General features: G+C 38.9%; 2 protein-coding genes across 2 annotated transcripts; one reads left to right on the top strand and one right to left on the bottom strand.

Moving 5' to 3' along the window:
* Positions 1-143: 143 nt before the first annotated feature.
* LOC135496798 (zinc finger MYND domain-containing protein 12-like) lies at positions 144-4,187 on the bottom strand. The gene is made up of 8 exons (XM_064786315.1): positions 4,016-4,187; positions 3,571-3,712; positions 3,037-3,208; positions 2,676-2,845; positions 2,170-2,292; positions 1,762-1,885; positions 1,283-1,425; positions 144-906 (listed from the first exon to the last, which is right to left on the bottom strand). Exons 1-8 carry the CDS (start codon positions 4,120-4,122, stop codon positions 793-795), a joined length of 1,095 nt encoding a protein of 364 aa, XP_064642385.1. The 5' UTR covers positions 4,123-4,187; the 3' UTR covers positions 144-792.
* A 72-nt stretch (positions 4,188-4,259) lies between these two features.
* On the top strand, positions 4,260-11,676 carry LOC135497374 (protein phosphatase 1 regulatory subunit 7-like). Its single transcript, XM_064787220.1, has 9 exons — positions 4,260-4,311; positions 8,384-8,478; positions 8,757-8,822; positions 8,974-9,104; positions 9,340-9,502; positions 9,726-9,842; positions 10,001-10,105; positions 10,450-10,536; positions 10,762-11,676. Coding segments are annotated over exons 1-9 (972 nt in total). The 5' UTR covers positions 4,260-4,310; the 3' UTR covers positions 10,969-11,676.
* Positions 11,677-11,862: the final 186 nt, after the last annotated feature.

Raw genomic sequence — 11,862 nt, 5'->3', positions numbered from 1 at the left:
TGGATTTAAACTCTGTCGTGAGAAGACCTGGTCATGAAATTTTCAGCAGTGAATAAATGATAATATGTTATCTGCAGCAGAAACGTCCTGACAATATACAGGACATGCACTTTCAACAGACATAACATAACAAGACTTTTTCAACCAAAACAATTTTATTTTGATTTGCTACATTTGCTGTGCTGTTCAGATAAGTGGTTGAGAGTCAATATTTTACAATTTAACAGAATATGCAGTTCGGATACACAAACTGTGGAAATCATATTTTGGATGGTCTACACTGTGACACTCCAAACAAAAACTAAAAAGGTCAACTTGATACATCAAAGAACAAGCCATGCTTATAACTTCTCGGTGTCATACAAGCCAACATGAATATGAGATGAGACATGTCTAAAAAAGGTGGTCTCCTTCTACCTATCTCAACAACCGCAGTTTAATATAGACATTGGTAATAAAAATATAATACAAATGTAAATGTACAATACTTACAATGGGAATTACAAATGATTTTGATGGACGGAACTTTAAAACAGAAAAAAATAATTTACATCACAATACTTGTTGTGAAGTTGAAAGTTCCTTGTACCTTTCTCTGGAAAATATTTGATTGTCAATAACTTTCAGGTTTACCTGCACAAAGTGGTTATTTAGAAAATTTGCCACTTAAGTTGATCACATGTTTACTGCAAAGTGGTTTGCCTACTACACATCAGTGTATTTTTAAGAAACAATTTTCATTCAGAACAATATTTTGCTGAAGAAAGTACCCATGCTAGTTTTTATGAGTTTTTAGTAAACATCGATTCGGTCAAGATATGTGTTGAATTCCAGTACGCTCTTTGTCACCTCGTTTTCTGACAAGCTTTCCTTGAGAGCAACAGCCTTTTTGGTTATCTCCTTTGCCTGCAAAGAGAGTGTTGAGGGTAAAGGAATGCGGACTTGAAACAGATATGGACATACACACACAAAACTACAGTTCAACAAATTGTTTTTTACCGGGCAATAGTGTCGGCTTCATGATCAAGAGGTCGTGGGTTTGACTCCTGACGAGTCACCACTTGGTTCCCCTACTCGTCATGTTCGAGTCAGATCTATCTGGCAGCCCCTTGGAACTCCAAACAGTAACAATATTACGTACATGGTTTAGCATCTGAGAATGCATGAAACATGACTTGGCACCTGAGTGTGCATGAACACAGACGAAGAAAATGTAGACAAAAAGCAGCTGCTCTACTCTCATTGGTCCTACATTTTCAAATGAAATGTCGTAAGAACTCACCTTCCCGGCATCATGAAGAATGAAGAGGAGCATAGAGAGTGCATGGCAGGCCTGAGCCATGACGTCTGCCGACGGTTGTTGCTGTTCTCGGATATCATAGATGGCACCCAGCACTTGTTTTGCCTCTGCTTCTTGGGCTTCGTCTGAAAACAATAGATTTTCACCGTCATTTTCATCAGGAACATATAGCTTGACAATTGACAACTTTATAATTTTCGGTCCCTTCAACCAATTCAATGCTATTATGATGCCTACAATTACCAACTCTTGCACATCTCTGCTTGTTCAATGCTTTAAAACAACAATTTCACGTAGGGAAAGTTTGACCTCAGCTTGAAATAGGTGAGGAAGTACCATTGTTATCGGTCCATATGACACTGTTGTAAAATTACAAATACTTTATCCGGGATACCCGAGAAAAAAGCAAACACAATGGCCAAGCCACTCAATGCACTGACACGAAAAGACAAGCTACATACCAAGGCCGACCTCAGGTTCCTGGTTTATTTCCGTAACAACTAATCCAACACCTTTGGGGGCAACAGGCGTCTTCGTACGGACTTTTACAATTTTCTCTAAATGGTCATACCAGATATCTGTCACCTAAAAGAATGAAAAAATCGTCATCTTTAACCTTGTATGTTGTACATGTAATCGCATATCTGCCAGAAGATACGCACAAGTGCTTCTTCTGTGTACTTTTCTAGTTTTGTGAGTATTTCTACACTTCACCACTGCTTCTCACTTGGATTGGCTTGCCCCTGCCCACACACCACTACAAGGCATTTTTGCCTTATGCCTCATTCAAGGACTTCGCCACAGTTTACAAAAACTTGCCCGACGTCACAAGTTTGTAATGTGACAGTGTGGATAGTGAAAAACCTCACCCTTTTGTAAAGTGAGTCTGCTACGTCCATTTTGTTCTGTCGGAAGAAGACATTGGCCTTGTGAAAGTAACCACCGGACGTTCTGATGTCATCTGTTCCGAACATCATTGAGGCATGGTAAATCTAGAAAGCAAAAAGGAAAAATAGGTATAATGAATTGTTCATAACTTTAATTAACTTCATAACTTTAATTATTACTAGGAGGAAGACTGGTAGTGACAGGTTCGCTGATTACCACCAATAAAGTCACTGATACAAAGTCAAACGAAATCAACAAACAATATTCACGAAACATAACAATCGATTTGAGGCAAGGAACTTGACATTGACTCTGAATTTCGGCAGTCCAGCATACCCGCATCTGAAACTTTGCTTCTCTGGTAACATCAGCGGAGTCAAGACACAGACCCACGTTCAAAATAGTTGCCCTGATATGATGTCCCTGCACAGTGCCTATACATGTACCGGGGACTTAACTGCCAAAGCATAACACTACTGCAACTCACATCATCGGCTATTGCCCTCAAGGCCTCTTCATATTCTCCTTTTGCTGCATAGAGAAGACCAAGGTTCCTGTAGAGCTTCGATTTGATGGCGTCGGAACATTCTGGTGTCTTCAGGACGGTCCACTGTGCTTGGGACAGGTACTCTTCGGCCTGGGACAATCTTCCAAGACCTGAAATTAATTTGGTTAAGTGAATAACAAAGCTGTCAGGCAATGACCTCAAAGTCAAATTGTTTGAAAGTTATGTACTAACATTATACTAACCTATACTAGCCTCTCCAAGAATAAGATAAGATGGAACAAGTTCAATACTGGCAATGACCTCAAATTGTTTGAAAGTTATGTGCTAACATTATACTAACCTATACTAGCCTCTCCAAGAATAAGATAAGATGGAACAAGTTCAATACTGGCAAGACCATGCACCTCAATAGCAAACCTAAGGGACTGCATGGCAGCAGGGACGGCTTGTTCATGTTTGCCCTCAAATAGAAGTTTCTGGCCTGTGGTGCGTGTCAGATCAATCATCTCTCGCTGAAGAAGAATAGGAAATGCAGGAAGTTTTGAATGACCTTATAAAAAAGTTGAAGTCAAATTTGGCAGTCACATCAAAGGATGATCTTCTTCTTTTTCTTCTTCAGCATTCGCTCTGCACTTGGATGTGATTTTCTCCAGGGTCTAGTCCTCATCCAAGGCAGGATGAGCATTTCTTTGCGTGCCACTACGGTTTAGGCACCAATTGGGTTTATTGGCCTAGTGACTTCCACTTTGGCCAGAGGTAGAGTCCATGCATGTTTCTTACCTGCTGGAGTCTTTGACCTGCCCTGGCATAGAGACCAGATACAAAGAACCTCGATTTTACATCTCCTTTAATGATGATTATAGTATAATAGTACCTGTTTCTCCAAAAGCTGCTTCTTTCGTTTCTGTCTTTCTTCCTCGGAGTTAATGAAGGGGATGGCTGTTCTGATGTAGACAAGGGCTTGACATATTTTCTCATGGATGCCAAGCCAGTCAGCTTTCTGATGCTCCACGCCACTGAAATTGTCGAGAAATAATTCAAAACTGGTTCTGAAATAAGGTCATTTATATTTTTGTGTCTGTCGATAAAAGCAAGGCCTAACTAACTGCCGCAAAGGTGGGCAACCCGTACAGGAGTGAGAATAAGCCGGACTACGATGCCACTGCCTCCATACCTGTACAACACGATCTGAAAATAAAGGCCATGTCATCTGCTCACAGAACAATGCATTGCAATGTATACCGTGCAGCACTGGTGAACTAAGTGCATAGATAGGCCTACTGCATGCATAAAAAATGCACATCATCTGTTTTTCTCACCAATAATAAGTCACTCTGCAATCTGTACACTGGATAAAGGCAGGTTTCTGACAAAGTTCACAAACTAGCTTAACACCTTTTGGGTTGGCTAAAGGATTTAGAGTCATTTTGAGGGAATTTATGGGGATATTAAGAGAGAAATCTAAAATTTCTGACAGTTGTTTATGTTTGTTGCTATGTGCCAGTCTCGAGCAAGCATTTAATTTCTGTAGAGAAAAATTCTCCAAGCGATCAAACTGCCTTGCGCGAGAATATTTAATGGTGGACAGCTGGAAGAAAATTTCGGAAAAATATAAGTAAATCATCAAAATATTGCACTTTCTAAGATGCCAAATAACTTCAGCCTGTGAGAAGGTGTAGGAAAACATTTCTTAGATCACCTTAACATATTCAGTTAGGTCATATATGTCGCCAGATTGATTTTGCAATACTTTTTCTGTTGCTTTACCCACATATTTCTCTTCCGGCAGTTCCGTGCTTTGACACTTGTCATTGTGGCGCCACTGTACGGTCAAACTTTTGTTCATAATTCTCTTCGGGCAGTTCCGAACTTTGACGCTTGTCATTGTGGCGCCACTTTACGGTCAAACTTTTGTTCTGGCAGTTCCGAGCTTTGACACTTGTCATTGTGGCGCCACTGTACGGTCAAACTTTTGTTCATCATTCTCTTCCGGCAGTTCAGGGCTTTGACGCTTGTCATTGTGGCGCCACTGTACGGTCAAACTTTGTTAAATCTTAATGTATGTGGATTAAAATCGAAACTTATCGCTGAGGATTTTGAGGAGTATGTAAGTGACTTTCAATTTTTGTTTATTACCGAGACTAAGCTTAATGATGTTGATGAAATTTCGGTACCAGGTTTTAAAATGTTTGCAAAAAATAGACAAGTGTGTTCGGCTCACCCATCTGGGGGAATTGCTCTTTTTGTGAAAAATGAGTTAACAGAATTTTGTGAAGCTGTGAATAGTGAACATCAACATATTCTGTGGTGTAAAATTGATAAAAAGTGTCTATCCCTAGATAAAGATCTACTATGTGGTGTCGTATATATTCCGCCGGAAAACTCGAGGTATTCAAGCATAGATTTATTTGATAAGTTAGAAAGTGACATTGTTGATCTGAACGCCAGGTATGATTGTTATTTTTGCATAGGGGGTGATTTTAATGCCCACACGGGCGAAAGCCCGGACTTTGTTTTGGAAACTGATCTGTCACGTGAAGAGTTTGCACTGTCAGATCGTGTGTCACAGGACGTGAAGAGAGTTTGCAATTATGGAAATAGGTTACTCGAACTTTGTTCGGGTCTGGGTATCAACATAGTGAATGGTCGTTCTGGTCAAGATGAAGGTGTAGGAAAAACCACCTGCGCTGATTGTTCAGTCATAGATTATTTTCTCCTCACAACTGATTTATTTAGTTTTGTACAAGATTTTTTTGTCGGCGATTTTAACGGTATGTTTTCTGATAAGCATTGCCCTGTAAGTTTGGTTTGTAATTGGTGTGGCGATTATAGGAATGAGCAAAATTTAGCTATAGAAAGTGATGAAGTCGTTCCAAAACCATGGTGTGATGAAAAAAAGGATGTCTTTATGCAACATTTAGACAGGAGGGTGATAGACGAAATAACCAAATGGACCCAGGATGTTGGTACTGGTGATTTAACTGTTGATCAGATTGACAATGTGCTAGAAAAATATCAGTCAGTACTGATTGGTAGTGCTGTTGAAACATTCGGTGTAAAAGGGAATAATAGGAGACATAGACCTGACATTTTAAAAAGGAAACCTTGGTATAATGAAGAGTGCAGATTACAGAAAAGTGCTTTTAATCGTGCCCGGAAGCGTTTTAGAAATGTTAAGTCGCATGCAAATAGGACCCAAATGAAAAACGAGAGAAAACAGTACAAGAAGTTACTAAAGACCAGTTTACATAGGTATAATCTGAGTAGAATAGAGGATCTGAAACAGTTGAAAGACCACGAGTCTCACAAATTTTGGAAGATGTTGAATGTTAGGGGAAATGAACAAGATAGAATACCTGATAATATGCTCGACACTTTACAAAATCATTTTAAAGAATTAAATGCTGGGAATGTGGCCGACGAAAGTTTCGAGATGACTACTGAGCAGATAAACAGGGGAGATGAAGTGTTGAATAGGCAGATAGAGAGGGGGGAAATTTTGACCCAAATAAGAAAATTGAAGCGGAGAAAGGCCAGTGGAGTTGACGGTATTACAAACGAACTTATCATTAACACCGGGGAGTATTTAATAGATTTTTATTATAATTTGTTTAACAGAATTTTGGACAGTGGATGCATACCGACAAATTGGATTAATGGCATTATAAAACCAATCTATAAGAAAAAGGGTGATAGAACAAAGGGTGAGAATTACAGAGGTATTACTTTATTAAGCTGTTTAGGTAAATTGTTCACAGCTATTTTAAATAGCAGGTTAGACGAGTATGTGAATTTACACGAGGTATTAGGTGAAGAACAAACAGGTTTCAGATCAGGTTACTCTACCATGGACAATGTTTTTGTTCTGAAGTGTTTGATTGATTTGTATTTGAGTAAGGGCAAACGCTTATATGTGGTATTTATTGATTTCAAACAAGCTTTTGATAAAATATGGAGGTTAGGACTTTGGCGTAAACTTATTGGAAATGGTATAAACGGTAAAATATTGAATGTCATGGTAAATATGTATGATAAAGCGAAATCGTGTGTTCAGATTAACAATAATAGATCAGATTATTTTCCGTGTTCCATAGGGGTTAGGCAGGGCGAAAATATGTCGCCACTCTTATTTGCGTTATATCTAAACGATTTTGAAATTTTTTTGAACGACCATGGTTTTAATGGTCCTTCTGATTTACATATCAATAGCCGATGTGAGTTTTTAGACAACTTGGAGATTTTTTTGAAGCTGGCAATATTATTGTATGCGGACGATATGATTCTTATGGCAGATGATCCTAACGAGTTACAAAACGCCCTGAACTTATTGCACGATTACTGTGAGGAGTGGCATCTGATCGTAAATATTAAGAAAACCAAGGCAATGATTTTTTCTCGGGGAAAGCTTAGAGTAAATATACCGGAATTTAGATATAATGGGGGTAGGGTCGAGTTGGTAGACCATTTCACATACTTAGGCGTAACATTCTCATATAATGGAAATTTTGCGAGGGCAATAAAAGATAGATATAATAAAGGTATGAAAGCCATGTTTGGTGTACTGAGAGCGTGTAGAAGACTTTCTCTTACGGTCGAATTGAGTCTAGACATATTTGACAAAGTAGTCACACCAGTTTTGCTATACGGTAGTGAGGTGTGGGGTAACCAAAACACCGAGTTGCTGGACCGTGTACAAGTTAAATTTTGCAAATATTTGCTACGATTACCGTTAAGAACTCCTACAGTAATGGTAATGGGAGAACTTGGGCGACACTCTTTGAAGATTCACATAGCCGTGCGAATGTTATCTTTTTGGAACAGACTCAGAATTGGAAAAACAGATAAATGGGCTTATATCTTTTATAACATAACTAGGGAGCATTTAGACAAGGGTTATTTAAACCAAGGCTGGTGTAAAAGTGTGAAAACTGTTCTAGACGGCTGTGGCCTCACTCAAATTTGGTATACTCCCGAGGTTTTGTCCCTACGAGAACTGAAAATTGTAGTTGAACAGATAATGAGAGACCAGTGTGAACAACTATGGAGAAACGAGGTAAATAACGATTTCAGATGTATAATTTATAGAATGTTTAAACAAAACCTGAATATGGAGCCCTATGTTAAAAAATTACCATTATATCAAACGGTCAGTATTTGTAAATTTCGTACTGGATCTATAAAATTCCCAGAAACAGTAACCAGAATGTATAGAAATGAAACTGCAGAAAATATCTGTGGTCTTTGTGACCAGGTTTGTGTAAGAGACGAACTTCATTATTTTATTACGTGTCCGTATTTCCGTCACATGCGAGTAAGGTTGTTTCCAAACTTAAAAGAATTACCTCAGGTTTTTTATCATGAATTTTTCCATCTCATTATGACTAAATGTTCCCGGGTAAACTTAGACAATATTCATAGTTTTTGTAAAGAATTCATCAGCTTGGTCCACCATATGTAAATGTTAAATCATGTAACCTCTTATACCCGAAAGGGTTTTTTGGAGAGAAATAAATTATGTTATGTTATGTTATGTTATGTTATGTTGGTTCATCATTCTCTTCCGGCAGTTCCGAGCTTTGACACTTGTCATTGTGGCGCCACTGTACGGTCAAACTTTTGTTCACTCCATACTCTTTGTTATTTCTTTGACAAATTGTCACCAATCTTTCGTTGCTTTTCAATTTCAGTGTCTGTATCCTCTGAAGACAACTCACCTCTGGGAAATGCGGCCGATGAAGATGTTGAGACCCGCGAACTTGTCATCCTTGATCCTAATGCATTTGTAAGTTGTTCATTTTGACAGAATCTAAGTAAGGGATCGGACTACAGGTCAGAGTGGCAAAATGAAAACATCGGGGCCTGTCACCTTTGAGGCCCCCGGTTGGATTCCTGGTTGGTCACGCCCTCACAGCACACTCGAGTCAATGCGATCGAGAGAACAACTGTCTTTGACAGCGAAGGGTTCTCCAGTCCATGTCCTAATTGATGCTTGGAAAGGTAGAATTTTGGAAAGATAACCTGTTCAGAATTTTCTTCACTTAAAACTTGTTACTTTTTCAGGATGTTGATGTCACACATTCAAAGATCGGGAAGATTGAACATTTGGAGCAGCTCACAAGATGCGAGGTAGTACTCAGTAAAGTTCCCGAGCGTGTCCTTATCGCGATTTGTCTGCAGTTTTAAACAGACTTAAGCCTCCTCTAAGATCTGCATCTTTGCATAACTTTCTTCTTTTGATATAATCCTTACTTTTCTGATATTTCCTTTCTTATTACAGACATTATGCTTCCGAACCAACTTGATTAAGAAGATTGAGGGCCTGAGTACCCTAACTTCATTGACAGAGCTAGATTTTTATGACAATTTACTCGAAAAGATTGAAAACTTGGAAGCTTTGACGAATCTGGAGTAAGTAGTTGTATATTTTATAATTCCCTAGCATAGTTTAAGATAATCTATGTTTGATGGAACTTGTCCTTCAGTGCTCCAGCTTCTAGATTACTTAAGTACTTTTTCAATTTAGAACGTTAAGCAGAATGACTGTTTTCTCTTGGTATTTAATAGATCTTGGCATCGTAGTTTAGGTTTAGGCGCCCCAATTTCTTATGAGATCTCTTCAACTTACCATTTTGTCTCTTTTCAGGAACCTCGACTTTTCGTACAACCGGTTGAAAAAGATAGAGAATCTTGAAAACCAGACACAGATCATCAACCTCTATCTCATACACAATAAGATTGCGAAGATCGAGAATATCAGTCACATGACAGAGATGAAGATGCTGGAGCTGGGGGATAACAGACTGCGGGTAGGTAGAGAAAAAAACAGAAGAATATTTCTATTTGAATCTCACGTTCAAATCCGTCCTTCAAGGCTTTCTTACTGCTATCCGCAGCATGTTGGATGGCCATTGCTAACTAGGGGTCTGTCGACAAGAACATGATTGTGTCTCATGTCTATATTGTCCCTTGAACATGATCGCGTCCTCTGCCCACAATTTCCTCTTTAATGTTATTGTGTTTTTCTGACAGGTCATAGAGAACATTGACACGATGGTGAAGTTACTGAAACTCTACCTCGGCAAGAACAAGATCACAAAGATTCAGGGCCTCGATACGTTTACTTATCTTACATGTTTAAGTTTACAAGTAAGTTGTATTTTACAAGTGTCATTGGGTCGGTGTATACCTATCATCCAAGATTGTGGATGGCCTATTCAAAGAAATGCTATTGATAATATTCATTACTTTCTGTAACCCAAAAATTGTAGCAGGGATTTTATTTTAAAGGAATTTTTAAATTGCAGAGTAATCGTATAGTGAAGATGGAAGGTCTAGACAGTTTAGTGAATTTACAAGAACTGTACCTCAGTGATAACGGCATTGAGAAAATAGAGGGATTGGACAAAAATGTGAGTTTCTGTCCTGGGAATGTAATCAGTGTTGTTGTAATTAGTTGGCCTAGGCTTCAGATAAGTGTTCTTGTTTTGTGGAAAGAAGTTTTGAGAAGGAGGGATGATTTTATGTAGAGTTATCTAGTTTAGAAACCACTGGAGACCTGTGTGCTCCAAGAGAACCTCTTGTTTGACGAGGACTTGAATGGGCAACCGCGGAGGCGACCAAAGGAGAAGGTTATAATAGCATTGGTCTACGCCTCCTAGGCAGACCCCTTAGAATATTATTCACGAGCAGTCAATGGATACAGTCGTGATCTGGATGCAGATTTCTCCGACTAAATTGATCGTTAATTTTCCAGATATGTTTATCAACCCTCGACTTAGCCAGCAACAAAATCAAGAAGATTGAAAATGTTTCACATCTGGTGGAGATGGAAGAATTTTGGGTAAGTTTGCTGGAGTGTTAAAAATTTACTTTTCATAGGCTAGGACACGGATGCTCTGTCGACATTTAGCAGTAACCTTCGCTAAAAGTCCTAACACTACCATTGTAAAAAAAATTACTTAATGCTCGGGTATTGTTAATCCTACAAAAGAACCTCGCACATTGCCCGAAATATCAATTGGAGGATTTATTAGATCAGAACCTAACGCTCATGTGTTTTTTTCAGTTCAATGATAACCAGATCAGCAACTGGGAAGATCTTGATGAACTGAAGACGATGAAGCAGCTCGAAACAGTATATTTTGAAAGGAATCCCATCTATTACGACTCTCATCAACAACAATGGAAGGCCGACCCCAACTATCGGCGGAAGATTATGTTAGCGTTACCGTGGGTCAAGCAAATTGATGCAACCATGACTAAACTGTCCTAGTGCATTCAAGCAGTAACTCAATCTAATTCCTGTTTCTCAAATGATTTTCCAGCAATCAGTAAAAGTTATCCAGTAAAGTTCCCAGGGTAGGCTTGGTTAGAATTGTAAACCACTCTGTCTGTGCACTACATTTATGTGAACATGTAAATGTCCTTGGGGTAGGTAGACATGAGGATGAAATCAGAAATCTGCCAAATATTATTGTTTGTAATGTGCTATATTGTAAGTAGAATGAAGAACAAACATAAATGTATATGTACTTCTAAATAAATTCATGAGATACGTAAGCTGCGGTCTTATGTCAGTGGGAGTTTGTCATGGTGCCAGGAAATTCAGCAAATTTTCTCCTGTCAATAATTCAACTCGTGTTTGTTCAAGAGCCTGTGCAATGATGTCTCTTGCGAATCAGTTTTGGATGTCAATCTGTGTCCTTCACCCGATAGAGTGTCAGGTGCCACATACAGCTGACGGCTTGGTTGATGTCAACTCACTTTACACCCCGGTTGGCATTTTTGGCCAGGCCCTTGGGCCTCTTGTGTTATATAACAGAGCTATTGTACAAACCTGATGTACATCTATATCTGTCCACTTTAATGTAAGTATATTTTATTGTTCAAGCAAATGACGGTTTACGTTTTTGCATTGTAGGAAATTTAATGACAAATAAATCACTTCGTAGAAATATGAAAATGTACCAATTTATCGTCAGTTCCTTCTTTGTGATATTCTTGTGACTTGTCACTGCAAAACCAATGCAATCTTCCAGCCTCCGGACAGATTCTCGAGTCCTATCCACTTGGTAAGACGAGCCCATTTCGTTCTGAAGACCGTGGGGACTGACAGTCTGAGAGTATGGTTCTTTCACTTGGTACTGTCGACATCCTTATGTTGGCC

Source organism: Lineus longissimus, chromosome 12 (genome assembly GCF_910592395.1).
Source record: "Lineus longissimus chromosome 12, tnLinLong1.2, whole genome shotgun sequence".
NCBI classification, from domain to species: domain Eukaryota; kingdom Metazoa; phylum Nemertea; class Pilidiophora; order Heteronemertea; family Lineidae; genus Lineus; species Lineus longissimus.
The sequence above is the reverse complement of the archived record's forward strand: the minus strand, read 5'-3'. Positions and strand labels throughout refer to the sequence as shown.